The following is a 16,283-nucleotide window of genomic DNA, read 5'->3' as shown; positions in this document are numbered from 1 at the left end:
TAGGGAAAGTTGAGGTCCCCCAAGATCCTTCTGCCTGACTTATTCCCATCCCAAGGGGACCAATTCTAGAGGCATCAAGTCTGCATCACTGTACTAAACCCACTCTAAGTCTTCCAGACACTGAGCCTGCTTGACCAGGGGGCCCACCCTTGGTCTTGCTGTGGGTGTCATAACAGATGCAGAAGAGGAGCATAAGAAAGGGCACCCCTGGCCCCACTGGGCCCGTTTGGGGGAGAAGGGCACTGGGTTGTCCCGTCCCTGGCACTGACAGCAGCACTCCCTGATGGCACCTGCCTTACTTGGGGTAGGTGCTGGTGACATCCAGGTTGCCTTCTGGGGTGGACTCAATGACAGTGGTGCACATCTTCATCAAAGCCTTCTTGTCCTGGAACCACTTGGCGTTGGAGGCCAGACCAATGCTGTACCATTTCCCTGTAAACTGCACACGGCATCCTCTCACCACAGCAATAGTGGCACTGCCAGTACAGGTAAAACACTGGGCCTTCCACCCCAGCGTCCCAACCTCTAACAGGGACCACAACCAGCTACCTCAGAAGATGGGGCAGGAAATTAGACCATTATGGAATAACCAACTCTTTCTTTACTCCCTCTCAGCTGGGACTGGTGTATGCACAGCAGTGGGAGGTTCTTGTTCTATCTCCCATAACTGTTGGTGCTCTCTTCAGCACTACAAATACTTGGCTTCAATTAAATCATGGGGCAGTGAGTTCCACTAGCTAATTATATGAAAAAGATTCCTTTAATCACTCTATATGGTGTATTCCCTTTTTGTTTCTGTGGATGCCCCTAGCCCTATGCATAGGAGAGAAGGATCTGGCTTGTATGGGTCTTCCTATTCAGTATCAGCTGCCAGCACCACCTGTGACAGTCTGCCCTACCAGGTTTAGGGATATTGCTGCTGGTATGATTTTGCTACTGGTACAATAAAGGAAGGGGATGCTGCTCAGGGAAGCCAGGCACAGAGGGGAAAGACAATATGCACCTCCCTTCAGCCACTACTATGGCCACAGGCCCTGACTGAAGTCACAGCCCCAATCCATATTCAGCCCGGAATCTGAACCCAAATCCAGATGTTCCAGCTGCCCTACAATGGTCTGATGATACCCCGAGTCCCCCCCCAGTATGCTCTGAATAATGGTGCTGGGGAGAATTCAGCATCCACACCCAGTGTGGGACTTAGATTCCCAGCTGGCCCACCCCACCATCCAAAACAGGCTGAACCAATCCTGCCTCTCTCCACTGCCCTGCCTTCAGCAGCTTCTGGAATCAGGCCCAGCTCCAACCCCATCTCTACAGGTAGAAGGAAGGGATCTCATCCAACATGCCCACAGCAGGCTGGAGTGCAGGATTGTCTGGGGGCCACGTTACCTTCTCCGGCTGGAAGTCAGGCTGCACGGGGACATCCTCCTGTGCACACAGCGAACCGATCAGGGCCAGCCCCAGGATACTGAGCAGTGCTGCCTGCATGCTTCTGACTCTTCTTCCCTTCACCTCTGTGATCCTGTGGAGCCAAGCTCACTGGAGTGCTGTGCACAGACAGAGAGGCAGACTGTGCATGTGAGTGCAAGGGACACAGCCAAGCCCCCTATTTATTAGCCGGCAGGCAGTGCAATATCCCAGAGGAGGACAGTGCTAGCAAATACCAGCCCCATCTCTCCCCTGCTGAGCTAGGTTATGCAAGAGACAAAGAGCATGAGTGAGCTGGGACATCCAAAGTGCAGGCTGGGGGCTGGGCCAGGCAGGGGAACCCACAAACCATTCCCTGCTGTTGATTTTAGCCATCTGCTTCCAAATGCCAGAAATCGTGCAGCAGAAAGAGTGGATTGCAGCCAGTTCTGCAGCTGTCCCTGCCTCCATGGAAAGGCAAACTGGACTTGGCCAGCAGAGAAGAACAAAGACAAGTAAAACAACCATATGAGCAAGAACAGCACCACCAAACCTTTCCCTAGGGAGGAGTAGGGTGAAGGAATCAGATTGCTCCTGCCTGACTCAGGAGGAGGGTTTGCCGTACTTCTCCATGTGCACAGAGCAACCCATTGACTCCCCACTTCTTTTTTATAGTAGAATCAGGGAAACAACAAAAGCAAGACAGGACAGAGGGAAAGGCTCCAGGAAGGAGAGTACAGGGTGTGCATCTTGCCCTACTGGGCTGCATGTGCTATGCTTTTATACCAGGGAGCTGTTTAAAGAGCATTTGATTCAACTTTGTCAGGTTTATTTGAACAAGCATGAGCATCTTCCCTGTGCACCAGCGTCTTACTGTTTGTAATCATTCAAATGCTTTCTCGGGCATTTGATTAGAGCGAACTGACTTTTTGCTGCAATTCCACTGGGCCCTGTCCCTTGACCACTCACTTCTATCCTCCATTGTCCTTCAAAGATAACTTTCTGTTTGCCAAAATCACTTCTCCATTTCCATGATGTTGGCAGATGCTCCCACAATCAAACAGGCCCCTGGATACTTAAAGATGCAGAAAGAAATTTCTACCAGTCCCAGAGTTACATACAACCCAGAGCTCACCTAAGAAAGCCAGGCATGGCCACAAAGAAACAGACCCGCTCTAGTCCAGGCCCCTGCCGATGGGTTCTGCTGCTAAGGGCTCACTGCGATGGTGTCCCCATATATAGTTCATACCCAGCACACCCAGAAAGAAATGGCCTAATGGGTTTGCCCATCTGGGAAAGCTTATCAACCTGTGCTTGTCCTCTTAAGTCATGAGGAATGCTCAGAAGTGTAGAAGGTGCCCTACTGCATTGGTGCCTTACTAAATCAGATCCCAGGAGTTCCCAGCCTTACAAAACACAGCCCCAAATGAGCAATGTTTGAAATTGCCCCTCAAAACAAGTGTCTGAGCTACAGAAGATCCTCTCTGTGACCCAGAAGAGTGAGCCCAGGGCTGAAGCTGATGCAATGCACAGCAGTCATGTCAAAAGTGGCTTGTCTAAGCTTGCCCCCAGTAGCATTTGCACAGTTCACAGTCACTGAAGCTCTGTCTGATGCACAAGCAAGACAGGTTTGCTCTGAGCTGTTCTATTTTAATCCCAATGGCACCTAAAGCTGCTTGTATTCGCTATGCCAGAGCCCCATCTAGACACATCAGCAGAGAGGACAAAAAGAGAGTCCAACCCTGCATCTAGAACTAATGGGGACTGATATCTACAGACTGCCAGTGGCTCTCACAGCAAGCAGAAAGCTTTGCTTTCTGCATGTGCTTCTAAGAGACATGCCATGGCAGGTGCAGCTCTGATCCTGGCTCCATTCTGGCTGCGAGTTGCAAGAAGGATGCACCAGCCCTGTGATGCAAATACACATGAGAAACAACCAGCAGAGCATGCCTTTCCGTTATGGCTAGTCACAGATCTAAAGCACAGGTGATGCACCCCAGAACAAGGCCAGCCTAGCGGCACCCTGTCCACCTCCTCACTCCCCTTCATGCTTGTGCAAGCCTCCAATCCTGCAATGAATTTCCACCCACACTGGCTGACCAGTTGCTCATTTCTATAGAATCCTTCCCCCTTTTGTGGATTGCAGTGATGCTGCTGGGCTCCATCAGTTCATTCTAAGGGTCCGTTCTGTGCCTTACACATTCTTACAACAGCAGATGTTTCTCTGAAGCTCCAGCTCCTGGAATCCTGGGATTACATGAGAATTTCTTCTTGCATTTTTTTTTAAAAGACGGCTTCTAGTCTTCGTGGCTGTGAAGTAAAAATGGAAAATGCTATTCCTAATGCTCAAGAACTCATGATGAATGAGCAGAAGTCTATGTCAACTGCTTTAAAAAATCCTGGGATTTTTAAGCCAATCTCATTATTTTGGGGGGCCTGGCTCAGGAGTCATCAACCTCTCTCTAAAACAATGTCTCCTGTGTAGGAAGAATTAAGACAATAGCCTCCCCAGCTCTAGCCTCCTATCCAGTGACCTCCAAGAGAGCAGCTGCTTCAATAGAAACCCTTCTGCTAGTTAAAATATTTCAGTGAAGCCAGCTGTCAATTGTCTCCTGAGGAGATTAAATAACCCCAAGGTTCCTGTGTCTTCTCAGCCATAAACTTCTTTGTTCCATTTATCTTGTTGGCTGCCTTGCTTCATACATGCTGATCTTAGGAGCTCTCACCTGATCTGGGGCTTTCAGAGACTTCAGCCTCGAAACATTTATGCAATTGTATCTGTGGAAACAAATGCATTAACTCAAGCAGTGAATTCTCAGCCTGTGGTACTGCAGTTCTAGGGGGCACAGAAGGTCTTGCCAGAGGATCCACAAACCTATATTCATCCCAGGAGAATCTGCTGTCCATTGGCAAAAGGACCTTCACTGCCATTGAAGGTTTCTCCCCCAGCGCCCCTGTGCAACGAGACACATTTGCTTTCACAGCTCGGTCCCCCTCCATCTTCTGTGGAAGTTCCCATTAACCAGCTGCATCTCTGAGCTGTCCTAACTTGAGCTTATCTTATCTGGGAGGTTTTGAAACCCCATGTAAAACCTTGTGATAGGGCAGTAAAGGCCTTTGCTCCTGCCACCCTTCCCCCAGCTGGGTTTGGTGAGGTTTTGACAGCACCAGTGGGAGAAGCCCTGCGTGCTTTGAGATGAGATCTACAGAGCAATGCTATGTCCTGGCTGGGCTCCCTACCTCTTGTCATGATCCCAGCTCCGCCCAAAGGCCAGCCTCTCCCTCCAGGACCTACATCCCTGCCAATGGGTCTTTATGTAAGGCCCCTGTTTTCATAACAGCTGTTTTTGTCTCTCCATATCCCCCCTGCCCTGCCTCCCCAAACACATTCCCCGCATCCAGCTGGGACCAGTTTCTTACAGACTATGCCTGTGGGGGAGGAGAAGTCAGCACAGAGGCTTTGTCTTTTATTAAAACAAAACAAAAGCCAAGAAGGGCAGGGATGAGCATTACAAGAGCTCTGGGCATCAGGGGGAGCAGGATGGGGCAGAGGTCATGGCCTTCCTCAGCCCAGAGACTCACTGGACATTCAGGCTCATCCTTGCCAGGGGTCCTGGGGGTCACTACCAGCCCCCCTCTATTTTATGGGCTTCTGTCACCATGGTGTCTAGCAACTTAGAGATGTTCCTCCATTCGCCCTCGTGGAACTCAGACCGTCTTTCCCTTGCCACTTCAGCTAAGGGAGATTTCCTGTGGCACTTAGCCATGTCAGGCTTATGACACACCGCTGAACTGTTCTGAAGGTCATACAACAGAGAGCAAAAGTGCAGACAGAAACAAGGCAGTTCAAGTCCGTTCTTTTCTTCAAGGTTAGATCTAGGAGCCTCTCTGAAGCTGTTAGCTCCCAGCCATGGTGCTTGCTGACAAGCTGGATGTTGGGGGAGAGTGTTAGTGCAAAGGCCTTTCACTTGTACAGGCTGGAGCTCCTCAGTGCTCTCCTCTTAGTCCTCCCTCCTATCCCCTTATCCATTCACCACCATTGTTAATCTGTCTTCTAGCAAGACTCAGGACTGTGTAACAGGAGAGACCACAGGGCAGGCTTGAGAAGCAGCGACATGTCCGCATGGGGTGGGGGCAGGCCTGGGATGTCAGGGAGGGCAGAGGTGCATTGGTGGGGTTTGCAGGAGGTGCTCGTGAAGCCCCTAGGACTGAAATAATCCAGGGTGGCAAACTGGGGCTGAGGAGTGCTAACAGCATTGTGGGGAGATGAGGGGCAAAAGCATAATTAGGATGGGTGAGCTGGACATCAGCCCAGGGTACCACCTTGGAAAGGGCACCAAAATGTCAGCTCCCCTAGGCCTGCCCTGCTGCCAGAGCAGCAGCCAATATTCAGGGAGTTCATACCATGGCAATAGCAGCCCCAGGGGGCCAAAATTCCTAGTTACACCTATGCCAGGGGGTCTAGAGCTGGAATAGCAAGATGACTCTCGGACAGGGTTGAGGGACATTGGCAGAGCCTAAGGCAGTGGAGATCCTAAGCCTGGAGCTTCATCACAGTTACACATGGACAGCCCAGGGCTGGGGTAGCAGGCTGAGTAACAATGACTTCAATGTACAGACTGGGTTATCTTCATATCAGTGTCAGCCCAGAAGCCAGCACAGCCCCTGAAGCAGTGATGATTAGTTACCTGGGGCTACTGAGCCAGAAAAGGGAGCAAGAAACCCTATGTTTTCATGGGTCCTATGAAAGCAGAAAGGATTGCCTTGTCATTTCAAAAAATGTCACAGCTATGGTAACACACACACACACACACACACACACGCCTTCTCCCCTTGCATAAATAAGCGGACATCCTTTAAAGCCAAAGGAAGCTGCGCCAGCTTACATGAAGACAGAATTTTCCTCAACATCCTCTTCAGCCAACCGCGTCAGAGCTGGATCACCGCAGGGACCCTGTTTCACAAGAAACAAGCTGACCTTGGAGTGGTGGGTCCAAATAAAGAGATTGATGTGTACTTCTATACTGCAGCTAGCCAGGCAGGAGCTTGATGCATATGTTTTTGTTTTGTTTTGTTTTTATGGAAAAATTTTCGTGTCCCATGTCAAAACAGCCAAATCAATTCCAAATTCATGTGAATCATTCAAGAACCATATGTGGCCCTGCTACCGGGAAGCATCCTCCACCCCCGCCTGGGGCTTCAGATACTTCCATATCCTTTGGTGGGCATCCAGAGGCTTGGAGTAGGGATGCCCCTGAATTTCCCTTGCCCTCAGCCATATGGCTGCAGGAGCAAGCTAGGGAGAAGTCTCCCATTTCCATAAAGTTGGCTTGTAGCTGAGATCCTCCCACTGGAAGTCAAAGTGGGAGGCTAACTATGAGGGTCTCATAGGGACTCCTGTCCGGAAGCAGAAAAAAGTGCAACCCTTCACTACACAGTGCTATTTTAACTGCATTACCTCGGTCAGGGTACTGCCCCCGGCCACGTTCGTGGTTTTCCCCTGCCAGTAGGAAAAGCACCTTGGTGGGCATGGTATTTCCCATGCGTGTGTACTGGAATCACTCCACCCCTCACCGAGATGCAGCCACCTCACATGACACAGCCACGTGATACATCTTGAGGCTGTAAAGTGCAGGGAGCTGCAACAAATATATGCAGCATCTGGCAAGGGTCCTACCAGCATCTGGTCCAGGATGGTACCACCCCCTCTCTCGGCCACTGGCTGTGAGAAGGTACAAGAGCCCTTGGCCTGCATATGCCTCCGACCTAGTGCTGTGATGGTAACCAACTGGAGGCTGATCCCAGACATTTCCTCTGCCAGGGCAGGAACACAGGGATGCCCAGGAGAGATGGCTTGATCCCAACTGGACACCATTGCCCTGCACGTGGGCAGCAGGAACAATGGAGGGTTTGATCTGGAAGAGAATGCGGTGGAAGGATCACGCGGTGCTGCCTTACATAAGCTCCCTTGATAAACAACATGTGTTAACATTTTCAGCAAGGATTGCAAAACCCCCATGATGTGGGGAGACCCGTGACCCTGTGCTGTTTCCTGGGGGGGAGCCAGGTGGGGAGGGCTCGCTCTGCAAACCACAGCCTCTCCCCTCGCACGGGGTCCTGGATATTAGCAGCTTTCAACCCTTCTGCCCGCTCAGCAAAACCTCCCTGGCCTGCGGCAGGGCCCCTCTCCCTCCTGAATGTTCCAGCCCCGGGGACGGAGAGCATTCACTGCACTCGTCCGCATGGAAACATCACAACCCAGACTGCACAGGCTAAGTCACAGCTTGCCAGAGCCCTGCTCTGGTCACATACACCTCTTGTTACCTAAGCAGAAAGGACTTGGGCATCTTTTACCTGTGTTCCCCAGAGGGCCTGTGACTTTGGACTTTGGTAGGGTCTAGGCCCCTGCCTGTATCCACATTGAAATCCCTCTTACACTGCTGCTGGTGCTGCCAGGGTGAATTATACGCTGGTGTATGTATGTTTGCTATTGCTATTCACTGTCGCTGCTCATTAGATGGTGCTGTCAGGATCCTGTGACCTGGTGAAAGGCCCTAAAGGTTTCTGTTCTCCTCAGTGCTTCCTCCTAGGATCCTGCAGGAGCAGGTATAGTATTGGGCTGGCCGTCACAAGGATATTCTGACTGGATAGATCTGGCATTAACATTTCTGTAGAATCACTGGGTGTTTATACACATGCTCTGGGAGGCATGGGGGGGTGCTTTAATTAGCACAGCTCCAAGGACCACGATAATTGAGTGCACAGAGCATCACATGTATCAGCGGTGGGGTGCGTTGAACTCATTGAATGAGCTTTAGTTTAAAGGACCTTGTCACCATTTTTCAGTGCAGGGATTCTGATACATGTGGTGCAGGAGGTTGCTGGAGTGCAGTAATTTCCATGCTCCAGCAGACTTGATTAATCGTGTATAGGAGCCCACTGATCCCACATAAGTGCACCTGCTCCACTGCCTTAACCTTCTTCCCTTTGAATCTGGGCAGCCAGGATTTTGTTTCTTAAATAAGTGCTCAGCCTTGTGGGCAGATATCCCACAATGCATTATTCTGCTGCTGGGCTCTGCATGCTGGGGTTTATCTCGCAGTGCATTGTGGGATACCTCCTGGAAGTCATTGGAAGTCTGGAGCTTAGGATCACAGCAGCAAGTACCAATGATTCATTTGGATGCCAGAAGTTAGGGATTTAGAGGAGAATATAATGGCTGGGCAGGAAGGGAAGTGTCTGCAGCCTGTGGGAGGCCAGGTGGGATTGGTGTTGGGGCCAAGGTGAGCTGTGATTTAAGGATGGGTAGAGTTGGCCTAGGACAGCCAATACAGCAGACTGAATGGGGCACCAGTTGATGGTGGATGTTCTCCAGTGGGCCAGAGTGGTACTGTCAGAGGTATAACCAGGACATAGGCAGTCACAGATTGAACCTAGAGATTGAAACCCAGGAGATCAGGGACAGACAAGGTCAGGGAAGAAAGAGCCCCAACTAGGGTGAGGGGAGCAGGAGTAGGCAGGTCAGAAAACTGACATCTGCAAAGGATGGGGAAATAAGCAGTAACCCTGGATAGACACACAAGCCAGAGGGCAAAGTGGGTCAGGAACAGGAGGCAGGGATCCCAACCAGAGTTATTAGCCAGGGGCTCCAGAGCAGGCAGGACATGGGCAGTCAATGATCTGAAACCACAAACCAGGAACCAGCTATTGGAGGACTAATGTTTGGAGCTGGCCAGGCAAGCTGGAGCAAGGAGTTAATAGGAAGCAGCCAGCACCCAACAAGCAGAAGCCAGCAACAAGGATGAAGCCAAAGAAACCAACAAGCAGGATCCAGAGAGCCAAGAGCAGGCAGGAACTGGAAATCAGAAGCCCAAGGCTATGCAATGAAGCATCTGTTCTGTTGAGTGCCCTCCTAAGCCAGTGATTCTCCACCAGGGTGCATGGGATCCTTTTGAGGGTGCCACAGGGTGTTATAGAATATTAGCTCTGTCAGGAGTGCAAACACCTACATAAATCACAGGAGAAACATTTCAAACAAAGAATCTATAGCAGCAAAACCAATCTGACTTGCTGGGGGCTTTCTGAGTTCTTTGCAACAGAAGAATTGCTCTGTCTTTGTTACATAGGCAAGAAACAGGTGAAGGTATTTCCCAAGAGGTGCCTTGAGTCTGAAAAGATAAAGGGCTGCTGTTTATAAGCAGGCAGCCATGCCCATGAAGCCACCTGGGGCCAGCTGTGGGTAGTTAAGCCTCTTGCAGTCAGGCCCATTCAAGTAACCATGGCCAGCTGGGGTCAATTTAGCCTGCCTGCTGCCTTGGCCCTGACTGGTACCCCCATTGGCAGCACTGTCTGATGGGCACCATGTCAGAGAGGGCAGCATGTGGCAGAGGCCAATTAGGTGGCTGGTGTCTCTGCAATCAGTGGATGTGCTGGCAGTGGGCCAGTTGATGCTGGTGCAGGATCAGTGTGGTCTGTGGAGCTCATAGACCCAGTGGGATGTGAGTGGCAAGGGAAGGACTCAGATTAAAAAGCACTGAACCCTGCCTGAGTTGAAAAGATGTGCCCCCAGATGCCAACTGGGCTGTTCAGGGTACCTTGGAAAAGCATGAGCAGTTGCTGCCTGATCAAACCAGGCCTGTTCTGGGACTGATAAGGGGACAATGGAATAGTGCTGGGCGTCTCCAGAGTGAGATCCCAAAGCCAGTGGGGCAGGAGAGGTACCTCCCTTCTCTCCCCTCAGAGCAAACTGGGTCAGTGGAAGCCTCTTTCAATCAGAGCCCTGCTCCTTTATGGCTCCTCCTGTCCTTCAAGTTGTAAGCCATGGAACAGCTCTGCACTACTATAGGGACGGGCACTGCCTTTGCTGGCACAGCCAGGAACTTTGAAGGGCCAGATCACAGCGTGTGGCTACTATGGGTGCAGACATGGGAGACCTCCTGGCATAGCTCATCCATGGCACTTGTGCCAAATTCCCACAAATGTGGAGCCAAGGAGCCCTCCCCGTCTACACAGCATTTATTGTGGGGGGAGCACAGATCACGTGTCTCCTCCACGGCAGCCTGCACTGAGCCAAGCACAAAGCAGCCACTCCCTCTATGGGTGGCAGAACCCGAGAGACTTCACAGGAGCAGCACACAGCCTGGACTGCGGCAGGCATCCCCAGCCCTCACCCCTAGGCCTCCAAGCTCATTTGGCGACTGCCGCTGATAGCTCCTGTGCCCATGGTGCTGTGGTCCAGCCTGTGTCACTCAGCATTGCTGCAGGCATTGTGCGCGGGCTCCTTGGGGTCTCTCTGGCACTTCCACCTCCTCCTAGTTCTTCGTTTCTGGAAGGCAGAAAACAAGGCTGAGGGGAGGGCTCCACTTCCCAGACCCCATCACACCAGCCCCAGCAAGTCCCATGCCTGCATGACCCCATCTCAGACCCCATTACACTAAGCCCTTAAGAGCCACTACCAGCTGCTCCCAAGACAGGTGCAATTACCCCATCCCAAAGAGCTGGAGTCTGTTCCCAGCCCAACCTCACCACAGACCCTGCTACCCAACCCCAGGGAAATCCCTCCCCACCTGACTCCAGCTTAGACTGCATTACCCATCTAATCATCCCCAGCCCAAGGACTCACCTCCCTGTCTGACCCCATCACTGGGCTCCTTACACCCAGCCGTACGGAGCCTAGTTTGACACACCTGTTGTACATGTGGCAGCTGGCTGGGCTGAGGAGCCTCCAGCTGATGGCAGCCAAAGAGTTTCCTCCCTGGCTCAGTACAGGAGCATTCAGGATCCTAAGTGAAGCTTTTCACTCTTCTTCTTCCCCCCACCCCGTGCTATAGGGCTGTTTCTCCCCTCATGAGGCAGGAGTTAAATGGTCAACTCCAGCCACAAGAGGCTGTCAGGGCTGGTCTACCCTAGCTCATGGAGACACAGCCTGGCAGGTTTCATTCTAGCCTGCTTGGGCACTGATAACAGGGTAGCTATGGCAGTCCGAGTTTCAGCACAGACTGCAAAATCCACCCATATCTCGAGGGAAATACCTAGGCAGCCCACCCATGCTGAGCTCTGGGCACCCACAGCTCTGCTGCTAGCAGCACGCAGCCTAGCGGGTACTGGAGATACCCTTGGACTGGTCAATCATGGGTGCTGGTACAACAGACCCTGTTCCTAGCCATAGGCAGCCCTGAGGCAATTGGGTCATTGCTGGTTTCAGAGCAATGGGCCCAGAGTTTGCAACTTACCATCAAGAATATGGAACTCATCTGCGGAGTCACAGAACCCTGTAACAAATAAGCCATGGGGAGTTAGTGTCCTGGGAGCTTTATGGCTAGTAGGCAGGTACCCACCGTGGGATTCCTCTTCAGCTGGCATCACTCCACTTCTGGGAAAGACCACAGCTATGACCTTTTACACCTGCTGAAGGGCACAGCCCTTTTATATAGGGAGATCCATGGAACATGGCACAATTGGCAGGTCCTCTCCCATCCAGTGTCCTAATGGGAGCCCATGGCACAAACACCTTTGCACTAGAATCCTTTGTGCTGGGGATGGTAAGGCTTCCTCAGAATTGTCAGAGGGTGCGGGCCAGCCCCTAAACATGTTTTGAGTATGAGGTAGCATAAGGATATCCAATCATGGGGGCAATACTTTGCCAGCTCCTTCTAAAAATGCACCCTTAATGCCCCCTCAATTGCCCTGCCAAGACCTTCTTCCTCCCTCTCTTTGAGAAGACCTCTGCAACCTTGGCCCCACCACTGATGACAAAGCTCCCACTCCCCTGCAGCTGCCAACCCTCACCTCTCGGCTCCCAGAGCTGTCACAGAGTCTGAGCTGTGCATCTCTCTAGGAGAAGTTTTCATGCCAACCAGCACCAGAGGGACTCAGAGAGAAATGAAACACAAAGGGGGTTCCTCTTGCCTCTCAAGTCCACCCACAAGAGTAGACCCATGAGGTGTGGAAGGTCAGCCTGTGACTCACCGTATGTAGGGAAGTAGTAGGTTAAGTCCTCATTCATGTTCATGTCTGTGACGTGCTGCTCAAATTTACTGATGACAGCATCGCTGACCCGAATATCTCTTCCTTTGGGATATGAGAAATAGAGAAGCCAGTCTCATCAGGCCTCAAACACAACTTACTGGTATTTTGCAGAGCTGGTCCGGAAATTGTGAAAGAAGCTTTTCCTTGTTGCTAATAAGAAATTGTGTTGGAGGGGCACTCAAATGCTAATTTCTTAACAATAGGTGTTTTGTGGAAAAGGGTCAGTTTCAACAGCGCTTTCATAGAATCATAGAGAAGTCGGGCTGGAAGGGCCCTCCAGCGGTCATCTATTCTAGTCCAATCTCCCACCTGCAACAAGATTATCCCTATCCAAACTATTATATGCAAATCCAATGCCTAACCCCTTAGCCAAACTAAACAGTCAACCCTGACAAAACCCAAGATATAACATCACGGGTAAACCAGGGGGACCTCAGTGGCCAACGTTCTGCTGCTGCAAAGATTGTTAATATATGCTGGACAGATCCCAGGAAGAGGGCTAGACCACCTGCTACAGAAGAAGGCAAAATCCCTCACAGTCTATTCCAATTTGGGTAAAATTCCTTCCTGACCCTAAATACGGTGATTGATCTGACCCAGAGTGGAGGGGGAAGATCCTCTAGCCAGGAACCTGTAGGATTAAGTTCTAGCAGGAACACTGACACACCCCAGCCTTGGGTACAAGCAACACCCAATGCCTCTGAGAAAAGGTTTTATTTTTTTTCCCCCTAAGCCCAACACATGTAGAGGTTGGGGGGAAGGAAAAAGTTTCCACCTGGCCCCATGCCAACAAATAACATGGGACATACCCATAGAACAACATAGGCATAGCTACCTCTAGGTCATCCCTGACTAGTGGCTGTCCAAACTCTTCTTGGACACCTCCAGTGATGAGAGCCCACAGCCCCTCTAGGCAGTCTATTCTGCTGCCTTGCTGTTCTAAGAGTGAAGAGGTTTTTCCTGATATCCAGTCTAAACTGACTTTGTTGCAACTTCAAGCCTACTCTCTGCAGCAAGGTAGAAGAGGTGTTTTCAATTGAAAATTTGAGAAAAAGTCTTTAAAAACCTAGAAGTGTTTCAACTTTACCATTTCTAAACAAAAATATTCCACAACTCCATTTCAAAAGGACTTTATGTCAAAATTCAAGCTAATAGCAGTAAAAAAGAAAAGGTTTAAGAAGGATGTGATAAATGTTCCGGAATGATTGAAGTTAAATGTTTTGATTGACCCCAAATGAAATTGCTGAGGGGCTTCTCAGTTCTTGAAAGCTGCTTGAATGTTGACTTCATCCAAGTTCAGGATGGATCATTTTGGAAAATCCTGAAAGCCAGCTCCAACCCAGCTGGTACCTGAGCATTAAGTACTTTGGTAACATCCTTATTCCAGTCCCTGGACATGGAGAACCTCACCGCCTTCAGTGGCAGCTTGCACAAGCCTAATGTCTAGGCACATTGCACTAAGAATTCCATGTGATCCACTACCTGCTCTCAAACCCAAAAGTCTGCTCTCTTCACTCCTTACCACCAAACAGGCTCAAGAAGAGCCCTGCTCTCTTTGAACTCACCAGGCACGGTCTCAGACCCATCTGTGGGGGGCAGAGGAAGCTGTCTGGGTAGCTCACATAGCTCTGTGCTCAGACCCCAGAGCCCTAGGTTACAAGCTGGAGTTCTGGGCAGCCAGATCAGACCCCCAGAGAAGGCACCCTAAAAATAAACCTTGGGGTCATCGTGCATGGAACTTTCCTATAGGTGCAAATGTCTACCCCCATTCTGAAAGCATCTGCCTATGGGGACCAGCCCCCAGGGTCATGAGCCCATACACCCACCATAGAGCTTGATTGAGATCTTCCGGCGCTTCTGGTAGTACAGGATTGCGTAGCTGTTGTAGTCCGTCTCCCCCACCACCACGTCCACGTTGCCACCATAGCCACGGCCTGGGAACCAGGGCCACAGTAAGTCATTGGCATTGATTGGTCTCATGGTAGTACTAAAAGCCCTGATCAGGGCCCCGTTGTGCTGGGTGCTGTACTAACTACAGGAGCACTGACTAGATGAGGAAGGATGGGAGGAGAGAAAAGGTGGTCCAGTGTCTAGGGGAATAGGCTAGGGCTCATGCTCAAGATACTCAAGTGTGAAACACTGAGGAGACAGGGCTCCACAACTACCACAGATAAAATGGCATAGGTTCTCTCTGTTCAAGCTGTCCCCTCACTGCCAAAGGGGTCCCCTCCCCTGGATGGGAGCTCAAGTAGGAAAGACACTGTGAATAAAAGGACAAAACCTAGCAATGCTGAGATTCCAAGCCAGCTTCTGTTCCCCAGATTCCTTATTGTCTGCCATACTAAAAATAGGCAGACTTCAAAGGCCAGCCAGCACATGCATTACTCCAGCACTGCTTCATCTGTTTGCACTGCAGTGGCAAGTAGGGACCCAGGTCATAGATCAGGATCCATCTGCACCAGGTGCTGTACCAATAGAGAGCAGAAAGTACCAGCTCTCTGGACACTGCTGCCATCCTCTGCAGTTTTCCTGACTTCAAGCCTTCCAAAAAATTACATCAGGACCCCTCCAAGAAATAAGGAGATTATCTTAAAAATATATGATTTTTTTCAAATTCACTCTGTGACCTCAGCAGCTAGAAAGATCCTTTTTGAAAAATGAAAGATGAGATTCTGATTTATTCACATGACTCCCAGAGCTGGGGCTTTAAAGAAAAGAATTCAAATAGCACTAGATTCAGGACAAAAGGACAAGAGTTGGCCAAATCAGGGTACCAGAAACCAGGCTGCAGTGGGCTCTGTAGAGGTCATGAGGACAGACTAACACGGAGAAGTAAGGACGGCTGCAAACTGCTTCTAAGAGCTTGTCTACCTGGAGAGGTTACTCCAGAATAAGATAGCGTGTAAATGCACCCAAGCTATTCTGGAATGGCTCCCTGTGTGGACAGGTTCTGGAAGAAGTGTGTTTTCTCTGGTTAGTTTAACCTGCCTTCAGTGTCCACATGAAAGCTCTCCTGACCAGCTACCGCCTGTAAACAAATCGTCAGACTCAGCTCAGTTTCTGTCAGAGGCAAAACCTGACATTTCTAAAGACATCCTGAGTGTGGGAGCTCCTGAGGGCTTGGACTGGCAGTTCCACCATGTATGAAGGGGATGCCATGCCTCTTGGCTTCCTTTGCTGACAGGGCTCTTGTGAATCAGGTTTCCAGGAGTTTTGACTGATACACCGGGAGCCAAGTACCCAGGTTACAAAGCACATGCTGGAGGGCTGGACAAAAGCACCCACAAAATGTGCTGCCCCAACATGCAATGGGGTTGTTTAAAATCTGGGAAGGCTTTTGGTGGAGTCCAAAAGTCTAGATACAGGAAGGCTGTATCTAGAAGGTGGTCTAGATTTACATGAACTCCACCGTTCCCCTCACTCACCCTTCAAGAGGAAGCGTCCTGTGGTCTTGGTGGGGTTGTACTGCTGTTTAATATTCCAGCATATCCCATCCCTGTGGACATGAGGGAAGAAGACAGTGGATGTGTCAGCTAGAATAGGCAAGCAATGGTCTCAGGTGTAACATAGTCCATTCAGGGGCCAACCTATTGACCGTTATGAGCTATTGAGTGACAGCTCTCTCTCCCCAACCCCCTGCAATACACTTCTGTCACCACTAGCTCAGTGGTAAAGTCCTGTCCCTCCCATCATGCAGGTCATTAGTCAAGGGCTTTTGCTGCCCTGCCCCTTGAGTCAGCACAATGATTAAACACACTCAGCTGAGTCCCACTGGAGTCCAGTGCTCATGCTAGAAGTCAAAGACATGCTCATCTGTTGTCCAGAATCAGGCCCAGCTGCTGTCCCTT

General features: G+C 50.6%; 2 protein-coding genes across 2 annotated transcripts in view; both read right to left on the bottom strand.

Moving 5' to 3' along the window:
- The window catches only part of LOC102385594 (lipocalin-like), a 7,997-nt gene extending 6,339 nt beyond the window's left edge, over positions 1–1,658 (bottom strand). Inside the window, exons 1-2 of the mRNA XM_006022697.3 lie at positions 1,390–1,658; positions 300–439 (exon numbers count right to left, since the gene is read on the bottom strand). Coding sequence (XP_006022759.1) covers positions 300–439; positions 1,390–1,488 — 239 coding nt within the window. The 5' untranslated portion in view covers positions 1,489–1,658. The remainder of the gene's footprint in view (positions 1–299; positions 440–1,389) is intronic.
- An 8,719-nt stretch (positions 1,659–10,377) lies between these two features.
- Positions 10,378–16,283, bottom strand: part of C8G (complement C8 gamma chain) — a 12,233-nt gene continuing 6,327 nt past the window's right edge. Inside the window, exons 3-7 of the mRNA XM_006022696.3 lie at positions 15,861–15,931; positions 14,262–14,369; positions 12,376–12,477; positions 11,640–11,678; positions 10,378–10,732 (exon numbers count right to left, since the gene is read on the bottom strand). Coding sequence (XP_006022758.1) covers positions 10,719–10,732; positions 11,640–11,678; positions 12,376–12,477; positions 14,262–14,369; positions 15,861–15,931 — 334 coding nt within the window. The 3' untranslated portion in view covers positions 10,378–10,718. The remainder of the gene's footprint in view (positions 10,733–11,639; positions 11,679–12,375; positions 12,478–14,261; positions 14,370–15,860; positions 15,932–16,283) is intronic.

This window comes from Alligator sinensis, unplaced genomic scaffold, assembly GCF_000455745.1.
Source record: "Alligator sinensis unplaced genomic scaffold, ASM45574v1 scaffold235_1, whole genome shotgun sequence".
Lineage (NCBI taxonomy): Eukaryota > Metazoa > Chordata > Crocodylia > Alligatoridae > Alligator > Alligator sinensis.
This window is presented reverse-complemented; position numbering and strand designations above follow the sequence as displayed.